General features: G+C 41.5%; 1 protein-coding gene across 2 annotated transcripts in view; it reads left to right on the top strand.

Annotated features, from left to right (window-relative positions):
- Positions 1-223: 223 nt before the first annotated feature.
- Positions 224-19,205, top strand: part of Slc35f5 (solute carrier family 35 member F5) — a 33,420-nt gene continuing 14,438 nt past the window's right edge. Inside the window, exons 1-10 of one of the 2 annotated variants that reach the window (XM_028771478.1) lie at positions 224-435; positions 1,874-1,964; positions 2,095-2,236; positions 6,047-6,190; positions 8,087-8,149; positions 10,420-10,501; positions 11,995-12,185; positions 14,457-14,538; positions 15,959-16,046; positions 19,038-19,102. In XM_028771478.1, the coding sequence (XP_028627311.1) occupies positions 330-435; positions 1,874-1,964; positions 2,095-2,236; positions 6,047-6,190; positions 8,087-8,149; positions 10,420-10,501; positions 11,995-12,185; positions 14,457-14,538; positions 15,959-16,046; positions 19,038-19,102 (1,054 nt within the window). In that variant the 5' untranslated portion in view covers positions 224-329. Of the gene's footprint in view, positions 436-597; positions 888-1,873; positions 1,965-2,094; positions 2,237-6,046; positions 6,191-8,086; positions 8,150-10,419; positions 10,502-11,994; positions 12,186-14,456; positions 14,539-15,958; positions 16,047-19,037; positions 19,103-19,205 lie in introns of those variants that run through there. The other variant, XM_028771479.1, reaches the window with a different exon arrangement.

Raw genomic sequence — 19,205 nt, 5'->3', positions numbered from 1 at the left:
TTCCCTTCTCTTTTTCCTTCGCGCCACCGTCACGACTCTTAAGCCAGAAGCCTGCTAGCGGCTGGAGTTCACACTACCGCAAATTCAACCTGGAGTCGCGCCCTCCGCTGGCTCTAAGTCGCGCCCAGCGTGACGTAACCCGCGCGCCGGCAGTCTTGGAGCTAGGGGGCGGGACCGCAGAAGCTGACTAGGCAGGGGCGTGGCCTGCTGGCTTGTCTGGGGCGGGGCTCTGTGCTGACCACCCTTTTCTAGGGTAGGGATTGTCAACTGGGGGAGGAGCCCTGCTGGACGAACTGACAGCTGAGCTTGACCAGTTGACTCACTGAGTGATGGGGAGCATGACACCTAGTTGGTGGACAAGCTGGGGGCCTAGAGTCTCTAGGATGGGGTTCAGGGTGCTTGGAGCGGTTCCTGTCTACCGGGATGCGCGCTCAGGTTCGCTATCCAGGGGCGGAGCTTGACGACTGGGAGCTCGGAGCGTAGACTAGCTAATTGGTCGGGGGCTGATCTAGGTGGTCGGGGGTGGGTCCTGGCTGGCTGAGGGGGCAGGAGGCGGGGCCTGCCGTTTGGCCATCAGTGGGCGTGGCCTGCCTGGCTGACCGGCCGGGGGCGGGGCCTGGGCCTCGGCCGCAATCCGGGCCTCCAGGACTTTCGCTGCCAGCGGTGTCCGGTGGCCTGGGTCACTCCCCTCCGTCGGGGCCGAGTGCTGGCCTGCCTGACAGCCGCGGCCCTGCGCCGAGGGGCGGCGCGGCTTCTGAAGTTGGGCCTGCCGCGCGGCACGATGCTGGGGTCTGTGCGTGCGGTGTGAGGCGGCGGCGCTGGGCGGCGGGCCGGGTCGGGGCTGCTCATGGTGCCGCCACGACTCCATCGAGGGGCAGGAAGGCCAGGTAGGCGGTGGGCCGGCGTCCGCGGCCATGGAGGACGGGTCAGAGTCCTCTGGCCCCTCCGGAGGCAAGAGGCTCGTTTTTCCTCATGTCTTTAACTCGCCAAGGGGCGGCTTCCCTGTCCCAGCTGTTTTCCATCGTCCTCTCAGACTGCAGCCGCGGTGTAGTGACTGGGCGGGTGGGGAGTGAGAATGATCCTTATCCTCACGTGAGGTGAGTGGAACCTCGCACATCACTTCCTGTCAGCGACCAAATCCCCTGGAGATGGAGGATAAGGACACTTTTTTGATGCACGCGCGCGTGTCTAGACTGCCAGGGGCGGATGTCCTGGGGGTGGGATCTAGAGAGTTCTGTTTATGAGATTTTGAGGATCTGTTTATGGCACTCTTTAATGTGCCATATGTGGAAACTTCTCCTCCTCCTCCTCCTTTTTTTCACTCGCGGGGCTGGAGGGTGTGTCCCGTCGGGGACAGGTCTCACATATCCGAGACTGGTCTCAAAATTATTTTGTAGCCAAAGATAACCTTGAACTTCTGTTTTCTGCCTTACAGGCATGCACCAGCACACCTGATTTATGCACTGTTTCCTTTGAGCTCAGGGCTATCTGCCTGCACTCAACGAACTGAGCTACACCCTCAGCCTGGGTTTCTTGTTTGTTTTTGTTTTGTTGTTGTTACTATTTTGTGATAATGGTCTCATGTGGCCCATGCTGGCCTTGAACTCACTATGTATTCTGACTGACTTTGATCTTCTGATTCTCCCACTCCCCTACTTCCCAAGTGCTAGGATTTATAGGCATGTGCCTCTGTGCCCAGTTTGGGAAGTGGTTGGGATGGATCCCAAGAACTCAATGCATTCTAGGCAACATTAGTGTACTGAGCTACATTCCCAGAGTGTGGCTTCTGTACATTTTGAAGGTGAAGTATGAAAAAGATGTGATTTTTGTACTTGAAGTTTCCCTAAGCATTATTTCTGTGGTGCTGTTTTAGGTGGGCTGAGTTCTTCACCTCTATTTAGACTGAGATCTGCCCAATTTGCAGGCACTGCATTTGAGGATCTCAGAGACGCCCTTGCAACAAGGTAAATTCTTACATCATTAAAAGCATAGACTATCAGCAAACATCTCTTGTTTCCTTACACTGGATTTACAATTTTTATGTAGTTCTTCTAAAAGAGACTCTAATGAGATCTCTGTTTTCTAAATTAACAGACTGCAAATGGTTTATGTATTTATCATGAACCGTGTGAATTCCCAGAGCAGTGGCTTCAGTCAGCGCAGGCGAATGGCCCTGGGGATAGTGATTCTCCTGCTGGTTGATGTGATATGGGTGGCATCCTCAGAACTCACCTCGGTATGTCTTTCTCCACCAATGATGTTGCACTGTGATAGAATTAACGTTGACCTATAGTATTTTGCTAATGATGTAGGATAACATGTAGTGTCAAGCTGCAGTATTTCTCTGTTAGTGCCTCATGCTTCTAACATCAGTATTTTAGATATTGTTGAATTCTTTGTTTTTCTTTGGTACTGAATTAGTGTCATTTCAAGTGAAAATTGACATAATGCTCTTTGTTGTTTCCTGAACTTACAAATGCTTTGTGTGTGTGTGTGTGTCTGTGTGTGTGTATGCACATGTGTACATGTGCCTGTGGGGGTCAGAAGGGGTCATCGGAGTCCTTGGAACTCAGATGCAATTGTGAGCCACCCAACATGGGTACCGGGGACTGAATGCTGAAGGAACACTAACTCTGTGAACCATGGATCCATTTCTACAGTCCTACCCGAAGTCTTCTCACTTTTGTAGGGAATATATCTCAGAATATATTTGCTTATTAAAGGTGGTTTTGTTTTAGTCAAAATTGAATTTATTTCTTCACAAATACTTATTTCTAGTGACCAAACATTGAGGGACAGTAGAAAGTAAGTATCTGGATATATATAGCTTAGTAGATTCTTGCTACATAAGAATACATTTGAAAAAGAGGGCATTTTTGGAAAAGTAAACATAAGTCATCAGATTTTTTTCATGTACAAGTCACTGTTATCCACAAGCATACACTGGCGAATCCACATTTGTGTGTTTACTGAGCCACACATTTTTATCAAAATCAGCGTTTGATTGGTTTCAGTTAAGCTTTTTAATTGTGTCTCATTGGTAGTAGTGTGATACTTTAGGTTTATAAGCTAATTTTACTTTGAATTTGTATACTTCTTTTTGGCTAATGATCTTTGTAAGAGGATGACAATTTTATTGTTTATAGCTTTTAGTACATTTATTTACTTGTTTATTTATTTAGAGTGTATACATGTGTACACGTGTCAAGGATTTAGAACATGGAAGCAGTAGATTAAATTATAGTTTAGCAATTTGTATCTAAAGGTTAGAAAAGTTATTGAAGCATTATATTGTACACAGGATATGTAATTTAGGGCACTTTTAAAAAATTCAGTTTGTTTATTTAGAGAACAATTTGTAGAAGTCTGTTTTCTCCTTCTACATGTGGATCCAGGGATCAAATTCATGTTGTTAGGGTTGGTAGCAAGGACTATTACCTACTTAGCCATCTGGCTATTACAACCTTTATTTTCAGAATTAATCACTTAGGGTTCACATATTACAGTCATAAGGAAATATCTACAAGGCAACATGTTTATAAGATAGCTTTAAATGTCAGAACAGGCCATTTGATATCGTGGATCTCACATTATAGCTAAGTCAATAATTGAGGTTATAGCTTGTGAGTAAATAAGTTTTTTGCCCTTCTGAGATTTGGCTCTGAAATACCACAGACACTTTGTTTTTCACTTGAAAACTCGTCTCTAATCTCCTTTTAGATCAACATTCCATAATTTTGCTTCAGAGAGATGTCTTTAGTGTTGATGAGATCTTAAAACTCACTTTTAAATTTTGCAGCATTAAATAAATAGTTTTGTTTTTAAGATAAAAAGCTTTAGGACAAGGTTAGGCAGGTCTTTAGATCCCAGTGCTCAAGAGACAGAGGCTGACAGCTCTCTCTGAGTTCCCACATCAGCTTGGTCTACATAGTCAGTTCCTTAGACGGTGTCACCCTGACTTCTCCCCTACTCCTGCCCAAAGGAAGGATTTAGAACACATACACAGTAGATTAAATTATAATTTAGCAATATATATTCAAAAGTTAGAAAAGTTATCGAAGCATTATATTATATACAATACATATTTATGGTGCTTTCTGCATATTCATTTTTTAGTATTTTCTCTGATAGGTTCTCCCTGTGTAGCCCAGGCTGGTCTGGAACTCACTATTTAGTCCAGGCAATTTCCTGTTAAGTACTGGGACTCTATGAGTGTCCCACTGTACAGAGCTGTAGTTTTCATCTGTCATTATACCTCAAAAGAGCTAGAACAGAAATTAGGTTTTAAACACATAACATGCTTTACTGAAAAAAATTATAAGCTTGTTATTTTTAGAGTATATATAACAGGTTTAAATCTTCAGCCAGGTAGACATATCAAACTTCAGGACAAAGTGTTTACCCCATAAGCAGAAGGACCAGAGTTTGGATCCTTAGAACCTATATAAAAAACAGACTGGTGTGGTGGTCTCCTGTAATTCCAGCACCCAGGAGACAGAGGCCAGGGATCCCAGGGACAAAGTGGCTAGCTAGACTAGCTGAATAGGCAAGCTTTAGTTTCAGGAGTGGAGAAAGATATGGAATGTCAGCTTCAGACATCTGCATACACACCTGTACACTCAAGTACCCATACACATGTGCACACCACAGACACACTAGAGACACATACACATGAAAAAGGAGAGAGTAAAATGGTGCAATAAGTCCCCATGACTCATCGCTTGAACAGTGGTCAGTCTTTCTAATCTTATCAACCATGTTCATCCCATGTTTCCTGGAACAGTTTATGCAAATTCTCACTATAATCATTTTTTTCTACTTATCTCATTGGAAATCACGTTGTTTTTCTTTTAAAAGCGTAATTGCTGCTGTTACTATATCTATATATATCTAATGATCTATCCATCATTCATTAAAGTCACATGCTAACCAGTTCATAGTCACATTCTTCCTGATGTATCAGGGTCACACACACGCAGAGCTCAGTTAGGCTTAGATCTGCACGACTTTTGTTGTACCTCTGAAGTCTATACCACTCCCTGTTTGCTTTTCCTTTGTGTATTGGAGAAACTAGGTCATTTATCCTGTGAGACACCTCACCTCCTTGCTCTTGTTCATTGCTTCCTTGTCCTGTCATTTAGTTTGTTCTTCCACTTCATATAAAATGGAGTTAGGTCTTGATTTAGGTTCAGTTCTTGGGCAAGAATATCTTGGTAGTACTGGGTACTTTATGACCTCAGGGCAGGAGGCATATAATGGCTGCACAGCTATTTTGGGTGATGGTTCAGTAGGTAGATGTGCTTGTCACCGTGCCTGACTGCGTAATTTTTATCCCAGAGACCCATGTGATAAACCAAGAGAACCAATTCCTACAAGCTCTTGGCTGATCAAGTAAAATTCAGCAACTGACCAATGGCCAGCCTAGTCTCCTCAGTGAGTTCTAGGCCAGTGAGAGGCCATGGCTCACACAACAGATGTGTTGAAAGATGACACCTGACACTGGGGCTTGTCTTCTGGCCTCCATGTGCATGCGCACTGACATGTCTACCCACAAATACATACACCTACACACACACACAGTAGAGACAGGGCAGGGGAGTTGGTGGTGAAGGGAGGGAGAGAAGCAGAGGAAACCTCTTGGGAAACTTCCATAACCTACACCTGTTCTTATCTCCCTTTGGTCCTTCCCTGACCCCTGAAATTCCTGTGTGATACTTAGCACATTTCTTCATGTGAGTATCTCTTTAGGAGCTGGAAAGACTGCTTTAGCTTTCTTTAACCCCTAACACAGAATCTTTTGTATAATAGGTTTTCAGTAGACTGGACCCCACCCCTGGCCTTTTTAAATGGTTATTGCTGCTTCCTTTGACAACATTACCTTTTATGTGCAAGGCACATAGAGTATTCAGAGACGAACTTCAAGTCTTTTTTTTCCTTTGGCCTTTCGTACTCATATGAACTTCTGAGAATTAAAGATGACCAGGTGGAGACAGGCAGAAAGATTTTAAACGTCTTACAGTTGTTTGTGTAACATGTCTCTCTACAGTATGTCTTCACGCAATACAACAAGCCATTCTTCAGCACCTTTGCGAAAACATCCATGTTTGTTCTGTACCTTTTGGGCTTCATTATTTGGAAGCCTTGGAGGCAACAGTGTACTCGAGGATTTAGAGGAAAGCCTGCTGCTTTTGTAAGTTTTCAATTTTGTCTAAGTATTATGTTTTCAAAGTTTAGTGGTATATCAGTTTCCTTAAAGTTAGATTTTTAAAGTGTTCATTTGCGTATGTGATGGTAGACTATGAAAAAAAGGCAGACAGGGGTGGGACTCACCTTTAATCGTATCACTCCAGAGACAGAGGCAGGCAGATTTCTGAGTTTGAGGCCAGCTTGTTCTACACATCAAGTTCTAGGACAGCCAGAGCTACGTAGAGAAACTTATGTCTCGAAAAAACCAAAAACCAAAACCAGCCAACATCCCCTCTCCCCCCAAAAGATAAAAAACAAAAGCTATTTGTGACCGAAATTTTATTTTATTTTTAAGATGGATTTTATTTGTGGGTGTCTGGGAGGGAGAGAAGAGCAAGTGTGCACACATCTGTGTGCAGATGTACATGCAGAGGTCAGAACTAGGTGTGCAGTTAACAGAGCTGGAGTTAACAAGCATATATTAACAAGCCTTACTAGTTAATCAGTGCTCAGATCTGAACTCCCATCCTCAGGGTTCTGGAGAAAGCACTTTTAACTGTTGCCTCACTTCTTTAGCCCATGTCTAAAGATTCAAACATACTCTTCCCACTTGGCAGTAGAATATCCTGTGAGGAATCACGAGTGCATGTCACGTTTTGTTCGTTTTGTTTTGATTTCTCTTTGAGTTGTTAATGATTGCTGAAGTAGACTACATCAGCATCTATGGAGAGGTTGAAAAAAGGCATAGGAACAGTGTCTAATGTCTTTAGTCATTTGCAGTTTGGTTGAGTCATGTAATGACCTGTAAAGTGAACTGTAAATGAAGTAATTCGGTTTCATACAATAAGTGAACATTTTTTATTCAGAATGTCAGATGTTTGGCCAATCACATGATATTCCTTCAAGCATACTTTGTAAGGTGCTCATTCACAGTGTTGATAAATATGATATGTAAGTAGCAACTTACCTTCTTTGTAATGAACACCTTACAGTTTTGAGAAGGAAGAGTATAAAACTGTCATTTCTATTCATTCTTTAGAAACAATTTCTCTTTCTTCACTCCTGTAGTAAACATAAGGAATGTTAAATTTTAGTCATTTCCTTCCCTTCTTATTATTACGAAATATATGTAATATCAAATTCATTATTTGGACCAATTGTTTCATGTACAGTTTAGTGGCACTAAGCACATTTGCTTTGCTGTGCACTGTCAATCTCTACAACTTTTTTTTTTTTTAAATCATTCCAAACAGAAAATTTGTGCTTATTAAATAAGAATCTTTAATCTCTCTAACCTCTCTGATATCCTCTTAAATACAGTTTTATTAGAACACAAAAAAGAGAAAAGCATCCCTGGTCTTCCTTCCTAGTCCCTAGTAGCTGTGATCTACTTCTCTGTTAGTTTCTGTGGGCTTATGTAGTAGTAGAGTAGCAGGGTTATGAAGTGGAACTGTACTTTTACAGTATTAAGTAGCTCTACAGTGTGGGCCTGTCCCTGAGCTCTGTCAGTCTCTTCCTCAGGTCAGCCCTAGTCTCGTGACACTACCCAGGGGTTGCTGTCTTCTTTCACTAACTCACCCGTCTTTCTCTTCCTGTCTGAAATATTACAGCAGTGTAATGAAAGGACTTGCTTGAGCTTTAACCTTACATGACTCACTGAGCTTTTAATCCAGGCTCTGCTACTTTGATGAAATAACCAGCCTCAATTTCTTCATCAGGAAAGACAAGGTGATAAGATCTACTTTGCATGGCTGCACCCTTTGCATTGGCTGCTGTTATTGAGAACAATAGTTAGATGCATAAGTTTATTCTGGACTATAGTTTGTGTTCATTTGATCTCTGAGTAGTCAGGCGTGATGACAAGCTTCCATGAATTTGATGTCCTGTTCTCTGTATTTAGTTTGCAGATGCTGAAGGTTACTTTGCTGCTTGCACAACAGATACAAGTATGAGTAGTTCTTTGGTAAGTGCTGCCTTTCTCATTCAGCCATAGCAGGAAGAGCCCGGACAGCTTTGATGCTACCTCACTTATATGAGAGATCCAAATCTGTATTGTGTGCTCTCTGAGAATACTTCCTTTTTTTGGGGAGACTGAGGGGCTGGGGTAAGCAGGTCAGCTGCCTTTGAGGAGAGAGGGAGGGTCGAAGCTAGCTACAGAAGGAAAAGGATAAAGCCCAGGTTCGGCCTGTGTTTCTACCAACTTTCAACTTAATGCATATTTCACATTATTATTACCATTAGGAATCAAGTATTGGTGCTCAACACTAAGAATAGTAGGTACATTGTTCATTCACTTATTCTATGTTGTTTGTTTGCTTGCTTCCTTTTAACACTTATGTAGTTATTTTCTCTGTGTGTACATGTGCATATGTGTTTCACAGTATGTGTGTGTGGAGGTCAGAGGATGGGTTTTGGGAGTCATTTATTTGTTTTCACCATCTGAATTCTGAGGATGACACTTAGGTCATAATTACTTGATGAGCCATCTCACTGGCCCTTCTAATACAAGTTTGAAAACATGGCTCTTGTATTGTTGTTGATTTATGAGTTTTAAATTGTGCATCAAAGGGGTTAGCAGATACTGTGAAGGCTTTATGAGACTGGAGAAAAAGCTGTTTGTTGTCTGAGATCATAAGCATCAGTGATATAATGTAAAATCATTTGCCTTGACTAATGAGAAAGACATTTTAGCTTTTTTGTAAGAACTAATCGGTAGCAGGACCCCCCCACCCCATCTTTTAATCGTTTATTTCAAGAATTGTTGATTAGGGATCCAGGTGGAAGCTCAGTTGCCACAGTCCTTGCCACATAAGCATGAACACCTGAGTTCAGTCTCCAACACCTACAGAAAATGCCAGGTGTACTAACAGTAGTTTGTAATCCCAGAACTGAGGGGCAGAGACAGGAAGATAGCTGGAGCTTAATGACCAATCAGCCTAATGGGTGAGCACCATGTCCCAGTGAGAGAGAGTTCAAAAATCAGATGGACAGCTGGAAAAATAGCAGCTGCTATGGATCTCTGGCCTCCATACCTGTACCCATACAGACAAGTATACCTCACACCCCTACTCCCTCATCAAATATTTGTTGTTGAATCTTATGTATAGTAAAATAATTTGACAAATACAGATATACTATGTCTTTGAATATCTGTTACTTAGTTGCCTTCCCCATTAGACTGCATGGTTCTGGGGGAAGGAACTTGGTTTACTCACTCCCATTCATAGGATTTAGAACAGTGCCCGTTTAGGAAGTGTTCAGAGGGATTTTGTTCTGATTTGTTTGTGCAGAGAGGCAAAGACTCACACTGTTGCATGGGCTGGCTCCACGTTCCTCCCTCCTCAGCTGCCCAGGTAGTAGGGCGTTTATATGTACCTCTTCCAGCGTAGAGTGCTATGTATGTATATCTGAAGAATGAAAAGAGGCAGAACATTTTCTGTTGCCTAACAGAGGCTTGTTTTTATGATACACAGGTATTAATTCTCAACTTTAAACATATTATTATTATTACTATTACTATTGCTACTATTACTAGTGGTAGTGGAGGGAGTGTCGAGGCACATGTGTATGTGCATGGGGAGCTTAGAGGACAGTTTTGGAGGAGTTGGTTCTTTCCTTTTACTGTGGAATTCAGGGACTGAAGCTTGTCAGGTGTCTTAGTTAGGGTTTTACTGCTGTGGAGAGACACCATGACCAAGGCAACTCTTATAAAGGACAACATTTAATTGAGGCTGTCTTACAGGTTTAGAGGTTCAGTCCGTTACCATCAAGGCAGGAAACATGGTAGCATCCGGGCAGGCATGGTGCCAGAGAAGGATTTGAGAGTTCTACATCTTGTTCTGAAGGCAAACAGAAGACTGGCTTCCAGGAAGCTAGGAGGAAGGTCTTAAAGCCCACACCCACAGTGACAGACTTCCTCCAACAAGGCCACACCTCCAAATAGTGCCACTCTCTGGGCCAAGCATATTCAAACCACCATATCAGGCTTACACAGAAAGCACTTTGGCCTGTTGAGCCATCTCAGGGCTGACATTTCTGCTTTTAAATAATTCTTTTGTGTCCCTGTCCCTGTGTGGACTGAGTTTTCTTTCCCAGTCTTTGGGGAAAGTCGTGCTGAGTGGACAGGTGTGCTGGGAACAAACAAGTTATGATGGTTCCTGTGTCTGCACATTGCACTTAAATCTGCCCAGTTGATTGCTGCTTATGTTTGTTTCTGTTTGTATTGTGTTCCAGAGTGAACCTCTGTATGTTCCTGTGAAGTTTCATGATCTTCCAAGTGAGAAGCTTGAGAGCACAAACATTGGGACCGAAAAAAGTGAGTCAAACTTAGGGTTCCATGCTTGAGAGTGAGTGGAAATTTAGCTTTCTTTAAGCCACTGTGGATTCACCAGGTTCACATGGTGTCTTGACTTGTATGGGGGCTGACATGGCCTTTGGTCTTCTGAAGTTTGACTGGATTATAAATCTGATACAATGTAATTTCTATATTAATTCAACTGGAAATATTCTCCAAATACCAGCAACCTCCATGGTTTCATCATGATCATTATATAGATGTCATGTGAAAATATATTTATACAAATGAATATATATTCATATGAATATATATGTATATTTCATATATTTCTTTTCCTTTGAGACAGTCTCTCATGAAGCCCAGGCTAGCTCAATTGTACTGTGTGCCAAGGATGATCTTGAACTTCTGGTGACCCATCTGTGCATCCTGAATGCTAGGATTATAGGCATATACTATTGTGCTTGGTTTAGTCAGTGCTGGGGAATGGAACCCAGGAACCCAGCTAGTGAAGTGCTCAATCAGCTATTAATGGAGCCACAGTTCCAATCACACACACACAGGCACACGCACATGCCACATGCACAAGCACACATATGTGCTTTCTATTTATTTATATTAATGAGTAATATTCTTATAAACATGTCCTCAAATACCCAAATACAATACAAAAGTTTGCTAGTTCTGTGACTTTTTTGTTTGTTTGCTTTGTTTTTTGGGTTTGTTGAGACAGGACTTCTCTGTATGACCCTGGCTGTTCTGGAGCTTGTTGTATAGACTAGGCTGGCCTCGAACTCAGAGATTTACCTGGCTCTGTCTTCCAAGTGCTGAGATTAAAGGCCTGTGCCACCATCACTTGGCTTTGTGAGTTATTTCAGAATGTCAGGCTCAGTGTAAGGCACAGCATTCATCTGTTGCTTCATTTCCAAGGTATGAAACTGCAGAGAAGTGTTCTGAATGCTTGCCTAGGAAAACAGTTCTCACAAATTAGCTAGCCATGAAGAATAATCAAAATAATGCTTTACTGTAAATGCTAAAATAATAAGCATAGTAAAATCATGAACCAGGTGACCATGTATATACACTACTATAAACCTTTTGTTGGGCTTTTAATAATTTAAGCAGTTTAAATTTTTAAAATTACTTTTAAACTTTGTTTTCTATGTCTGCATAGAGATTGAGAGTCAATTTGTTCTTTCCACCATGTGGGTGCTGGGGATCAAACGTGGGTCATGAGACTTGATGGTAGGTGTTACCCACTGAACCATCCTTCTCACCCTATTTAAACTCTTTAAAACATTTTGTAGATGAAATCCTTTTTTTTTTTTTTTTTCCTATTCACTCTTTTGGCTAAGCAAAGGTGCCCCAGGAAATAATATAACTAGTGTTTTTATTGTCTTACTTTGATCATAAGTGAACGGAATAGTCTGCATTTGTCATGAAATTAAACACTCTGTTTAATTTTTGTTGCATCTGAGGGTACATTTAATGTTTTGTATCGTTTTCTCTTTTAGCTCCCAAGAAGTCCCGTGTAAGATTTAGCAACATCATGGAGATTCGACAGCTTCCGTCAAGCCATGCACTAGAGGCCAAGCTGTCTCGGATGTCTTATCCCACTGTGAAAGACCAAGAATCCATACTGAAGACTGTAGGGAAATTGACTGCAACCCAAGTAGCAAAAATTAGCTTCTTTTTTTGCTTTGTGGTAAGTGTCTTGTTAAGATTTATTATTGTTGTGCATGTGTGTGCTGTGTGGGTGGGAGAGTGAGGGGTTGCGACAGCATGCATGTGGAGGTCAGAGGACACCTTGAGGGAAGTCACTTATGTCCTTTCACATCTGGGTGTGGTCTGGGATTGAACTGAGGTTGTCAGGCTTGCATGGCAGTGCTTTACCTGCTGAGCCATCCTGCCCTGGTTTCTTTCTTCCTTATTTAAGATGGTGCACATACCAGCAATGCAGTACTGAAATGTAAGGCTACTAAAGTTTTTTTTTTTCCCCCTTTTATCTGCTGTCTGGAACACTGTGGTAAATACTTATCAAAGACTATAAGTTAAGGTTGGGGAGAGAGTTGAGTAGGTAAAGTGCTTCCCTTGCAATCACAAGGAGCTGAGTTCCATTGCTGGCCCCTGTAAAACAGCTGAGTGTGATGCTGCACACTTGTATTCCCAGTGCCAGGGCGGTAGGGACATGGATCCCTGGGCTCAGTGACCAGCTAGCCTTTTTACTCAGTGAGTTCCAGAGAGCTTGCCTGTCTCAGTGAATGAGGGGAGTGAGGGGCAGCACCCAAGGAATGACAGCCACAGTTGACCTCTAGCTGCATATGTATAAACCGCATGCACCCCATATAATAAAGATATGAAGCCAGCAGGCCTGGAACACAACACCTGCATGCACACACACCTACACCTGCACACAATTTGGGAACTTCTGAATTTATTATTGCAGGGGTAGGTATGGCCATGCTTTACATCTTTACATGAATGTGCAATCTGAATTCAGGTCCAAATGACTGCATGGCAAGCACCCTCACTCACTAACTGGTCTTTCCAGGGTCCATGTGTTTTAATGTAAGAGATTCCCAAAATTTGAACTTAACTTAGATAAACCTAATAAATAAAGCAGGAATAGTGCATGAATAAAGCACTGTTAAAGTTGAACTGATACTCAATATTTCCTTTACCTCTTTTCACACACACACAAAATCTCTGAAGGCTGATTTTTTAAAAAAAAAAAAATTTATGTGTGCACATGCAGTGTGTGCATGTGCTTCAACACAGAGGAGAGTATCAGATTCCCTGGAGCTGGAGTTACAAGAGTTTCTGAGGCAAGCATTGTGAGTGCTGAGAGCCAAACTCAGGTCTTCTGTAAGAGCAACAAGTGCTCTTAACTGCTGAGCCTTTTCTCCAGCTCTGAAGACTTATTTTTTACCAACTTCCATTTTTTTGTTGGTAGTGCTGGAGATTGAACCCAGGATCTGCATGCTAGACAAGTTCTGTTTTTTTAATTTTTTAAAATTTTTGCCAGGCAGTGGTGGCACACACCTTTAATCCCAGCACTTGGGAGGCAGAGGCAGGCAGATTTCTGAGTTTGAGGCCAGCCTCGTCTATAGAGTGAGTTCCAGGACAGCAAGGGCTACACAGAGAAACCCTGTCTCGAAAAACCAAAAAAAAAAAAAAAAAATTTATTGTTTTTATTGCAATTTAATGTAAATTGTCTTTTGAGACAAGGTCCCATTAGCATGGGCTAGTCTTCAACCTATGGAACTTGTGATCTTCTTGATCTTGAATGCTGGGGTCACAGGTTTGTGCCGCTGTGTCTGACTTAGTGTCTTCAGAGAATCAGATAGCAAGATCTTAGGTATGACTATTAATGCTTGTTTCTATTTTTGGGCCTGAGATTTTTTTTTTTTTTCTTCTCAAAGAACAGTTTTTGAAACCACTTATGGGGACTGGAGAGAAGGCTCTGGGTTAAGAGCACATACTGCTCTTGCAGAGGACTAGAGTTTAGTTCCTAGTGCCTACACTGGGTGGCTCACAAACACCTGATTCCAGTTTGAGAAATCTGACATCCTCTTCTCACCTCTGCTGGCACTGTATGCAAGTTCTCACACCCCAGCACAGATACACACATACACCCATGATTGCTTTCTTTAATCTTAAAAACAAAAACAATGGGCTTGGGAGGTGGCTCAGAGGTCAAGAGCCTTGCCTGGCTTCTCTTCCAGAGGTCCTGAGTTCAATTCCCAGCAGCTATTGGTAGCTCATAAACATCTGTAATGAGATCTGCTGCCCTCTTCTGGCCTGCAGGCATACATGCAGGAAGAATACTGTATACATAATAAATAAATTAATCTTAAAACAAACAAACCTCATATAATAGTGCTTAGGAGGGTCAGGAAGGGACTGTAAATTGGATTTACAGATATAAATATTTTCCATGAGGTTTCACTTTCTTTTTTCTTTGTTTTTTGTTCAGTGGTTTTTGGCAAATTTGTCATACCAAGAAGCACTTTCAGACACACAGGTTGCCATAGTGAATATTTTGTCTTCGACTTCTGGTAAGAAGCGTGTCTTCAGAATCTGCTTTATGAATTGATGCATGAATTTCTAGTGATATTTGTATTATATAGATACAATTCTATTTTCTAAGTTTTTAATTCTCTACATTAGTTATGATAACTAACTTTTTGCAGGTGAGGGGGAGGGGTTGTTGCTGAGACTTCCTATTTAGCTCTGGCTGTTTCATTGTGTAGATGAGGCTGGCTTTGAACTTGTGGCAATCCTGTCTGTGCCTGTCTTCCAAGCAGGGTTACAGGCATGTATAAGCACGTTTACATGGTTATAGTTTACTGCCTGAACTTGACACTGTTGGAGACCCCTCAGGTACTTCATGGCTCTGTGTTTGGGTCTTCTTTATGTTCAGTGCTGCGGATTAGTCCTCAGCCTGTGCACACGTGACGTGCTTGCCACTTACTTTCCCATGAATGCATGGCCGTCTATGGTTTTTATCCTGAAATGCATGAACATCTTCTAGGTTTGTGCATGCTGGGCATGTAACCTCCCTTGGCCCCCAGTGGGTTTTGTTGGTTTGTTTGTTTTTATTTTTTATGACAGGGTTTCTCTGTGTAGCCCTGACTATTCTGGAACTCACTCAGTAGACCAAGCTGGCCTCAAACTCAGAGAACTGCATGCTTCTGCCTCTCAAGTGTTAGTATTGAAGGCGTGCACCCTACACCTGGCCCTCTGTTGTGTATGAAGGGTTTCTTACCTAGCCTCCCCAGACGGTAGTCTTGCCCTGCATTTTTCCTTTTCAGAGATCTTTTTTTCTAGATACTTTTGGTTAAATGCTACTGCTTATTTCATACCTAAAATTTGCACTCTAGTGGGGGTTTTATTTTTAACATTGACTCACCTTCCAAATCTGGAAGATAAAAAGTATTTTTGAAGCCGTGGAAATAACCTTAGAACATGGGCATGACTGTGATGAGCTCATAGAGTTACTCCGTAGGCTCAACTTCATACTTGCTAGTTTAAAAATAAGTAGGCCTAGCCTTATCTGTACTGCTGGAATAAATGTGACTTAGTTTAGAAGCTGTTCTTAATTTGACCTTTGAACATTTCCACTTAAGTAAATACAGTATGTATCAGTTGTTTAAAATAGAAAAGCAGTTAGCTTAAAAGTTAGGTAGTGTAGCTCCCCATATGGTGCACAGCTTTAGTCTCAGCACTTGGGAGACTGAGGCAGGCAGATCTACATGAGCTTGAGGTCAGCCTGATGTATGGAATGAGTTCCAGGACAGCCAGGGCCTCACAGGGGAAACCTCATCTCAGAGTTACCTTGTGTTGTCAAACCAAACCAAAAGAAAACAAAAAAGGTTGGTATGTGATTTACTCATGTCACCCTTGGTATTAGGGATGAGGAAGGTGGGTAGTAAGTAATCTTACCAGCTTTTCCTGTCCTTCTCTTTCTCCCCATAGGACTTTTTACTTTAATCCTTGCAGCTGTATTTCCGAGTAACAGCGGAGACAGGTTTACCCTCTCTAAATTATTAGCTGTAATTTTAAGGTAAGAACAACACATGCTAGTTTACTCTGCTTAAAAATATGCTATTAGGGCTGGAATAATGGCTCAGCAGCTAAGAGAGCTTACTAGGACAATCATGAAGACTGGGATTCAGATTTAAGCACCCATGAATCGAATTGGCCATTCCACAAAGCCTACAGTGCCTTCTCTGATATATCCAACACACTCTTCTGGCCTCTCATTGCCTGCAAGCATGCATACCTGTAAATATATGCACACATACACCTATGTAGACACAAACATAAATAAGGTCTTTAAAATATGATGTTGAAACAATTTAATTTATGTTATAATGGATAAGCAAAGAAAGATGAAACCAAAGAAGGCTTCCTGTGGATATGATGCTGTTTAGCACTGTGTCCTCTTAGGATAGCTGTAGGGAAAGATCTCACGACAGCTGCGGTGTCCACTCACTGGTTCACACTGACTGAAAAACTATTAAGAATTGGACTCACTTTCACATTCATTTAGCAGTAAATGTAATCAGTTGTCTATCTGCTTTCCTGACACAACCCCCCTTTTATGTTGTTTTCTCTTTCTTCTTTTCTTCTAGAAACCAAATTGAGTCTTTCCCAGTTATTTTGGCCTGTAGTGATCTTTCACTTTCTATTTAATTCATTTGACAATTTTATCTCAGGGCACAGCAGGACATTGTTAATAACTACATTTCAGTCTTTCCCATGTAACTGTGAGCTGTTTTCTCCTGTCTTCTCTACTGGGCTGTACATTTTTAAAGGACAAAACTTGGCTTCATGGTCTGTGAGTTGCCAAGAGCCTAGCAGAGGGCTTTTCCGGTAGATAGTACTCAAAGGAGTTGCTTTAGTTTGACAAAGCTGCTATTTTTAGAAAATGAGACAGCAAAGGAGGTAACAGAAGCACTTAATGATGAAACCGTTTCTTTTAGTAGTGGCTGAGACTGAGTCAGAGTTCTGCTGCTTCCCCTATGCCCTGCCACAGTTAGGAAGGAAGACTGTAGCTTTCTCCTTGTTGTAAAGTTTGGAGTAATATTTTTAAAGTATCTGAGGGACTTGAACTTGGCAAGTGTAGAAAACTGATTGCTCTTATTGTATTCTATATTACAGCTTGTGAACACAGGGGAAAGCTGACCAAGGTTGTTTAAGTGCTACTCTGGTTGACCCAACTAACATGCATTTAGTCTTCATAACTACCAGGGATATATTCTTTTGTATCCCTAGTATTTTAACCAAACATATTTTTGTATTTTGGAAATATAATATATTTATACTGAAGAAGTAAATGAGGTTTAAATTTATCAGAAATATATGCTAAATTTTAACTTAGTACCATGTGATACAAGTTTTCTTAGTATCATGTGATATAGAAGGAAATGGATATAAAATGCTGAACTTGCAGGTGCTTTGACAGAATACTACTTATTGTTAAAGTAGGCTAAGAATGGAGACTAGGAAACTAAATCAGCTGCCTGCTAGTTCTTACAAATAAAGTTTTATTAAAACAGTCATTTTCATTCATTTCCTTATAATCTGTGGCTGCCATGGGGCAGTAGAGTTGTAAGAGAAACCACATGTCCCACATGTCTAAAGTAGTTACTTTCTATCCTTTATAAAATGAAATTTGAGCTGTAGTTTAAGATAATTGAAACTTATTTTGTATGTGTCATTTTACTCTTAAGAATACTCTTACAAGCACTATTTAATACTTTGTTTTGAATTTACCTTAAATAATGAGATTTTTTGTTACCGCACATAGAATCTGATATAGCTACAGCCTTGAAGAACATTCGATGAGCTCGGAAATCTCACTGACTGTGATCCAGTCCCACTTCTATTATTAGTTTTGAGATCTTGTACATTACTTTAAAACCCCTTTGCCTGTTTCCTCCTCTGCAAACTGGAATCACAGTAGAATTTGTCTCATGGGAATGTTAGGCAGATGGATGAGGTCAAACTTCTAAACTGTTCAAAGAACAGCTTGTACTCAGTATATTTAGGCACCTTCATGGCACCAGCCTCTGGATAGAGAAGTGGTTTCTGTTATATTGTGGGAACCGGTAAACAACAGCTGACTCTATTCCAAACAGTGGTCATAGCAGGAAACCTGATGCTAAGAGTAGGAGGATCCAGTGTAAGGAGTATTCTGTTTAACTTCTAATCACAGTATTCCATAAGGGAATGAAATATTCTTTTTCTCTACTGCTCCTCAAATGCATCAGAGTCCTCTGGGTAGTAGGCAAGAGAATTGGACTAGCTTTTAAATTTGCAGCATTTCAGTTTGTTTGAAAAAATATATACACAACTAATAAGCTCCTCAGAAGTCAAAAGGCTGTGCAAGCACTTTGAAGACCAGAACCACTCATCTTATTCCCACACTGTTTTGCTCATTCTAGATTCTCAGCAAGTAACAGTTAGATGAGTCAATGTCCTCCTCTGGCTTCTCAGCAGCTTTCTGTTGTCTTCCTTTTGCCCATTAAAACCATGTGGTTAACAGGACTGGCCAATGTGTAAGGCAGCTTTTCTGTTTAGGTTTCACCTAAAGGAAAAGAGCCATTTCTAGATTTAGATGGGTTTGGCTTATTTCTCTCTCTGAAAGAAAGCTTGACAAAGGGATGACAAATTATCCCTTCTCCCTGATTAAAAGACAGGGACATGTAAGCATGACGGACTCTGGGGCTAGGCTACCAGTATACCGACTGCCCTGTTATGTGGTCTTGGTCAAGACATGTTACCTCTTGAGGCCTCAGTTTTCCCACACAAAGCGGGCTGGTAGTAAGAATTCCTTCCTGTAAGTCATCAGTGTGCATTTGTGAGGATTAGCTGTCAGTGCATCTCTACTCTACTGTGCTGATGAGCTCATGAGCCCTCATCAGGGAAATCACTCAAGTCTCAGACAGTCTTACCCCAAGTTAAGATGAGTTCTTAGTTTTTAATCTAGATGGTTAATCTCTCAGGAGCTTACTGTTTTGCTCATCAGTAATAAGTGTTACTCTCACAGCATTGGAGGCGTGGTACTAGTGAACCTGTCTGGGTCTGAGAAGTCTGCTGGAAGAGACACAATAGGTAAGAACCTAACAGCTCTGCTAGGGCATTTAGGCTTTGTGCTTTCTGCAGTGCATGCAGATACATGCACACACAGTGTGGGCACTAGCAGGTACTTAGCTTT

The sequence above is a fragment of the Grammomys surdaster genome, unplaced genomic scaffold (assembly GCF_004785775.1).
Source record: "Grammomys surdaster isolate TR1022 unplaced genomic scaffold, NIH_TR_1.0 208, whole genome shotgun sequence".
Classification (NCBI taxonomy): Eukaryota; Metazoa; Chordata; class Mammalia; order Rodentia; family Muridae; genus Grammomys; species Grammomys surdaster.
The sequence above is the reverse complement of the archived record's forward strand: the minus strand, read 5'-3'. Positions and strand labels throughout refer to the sequence as shown.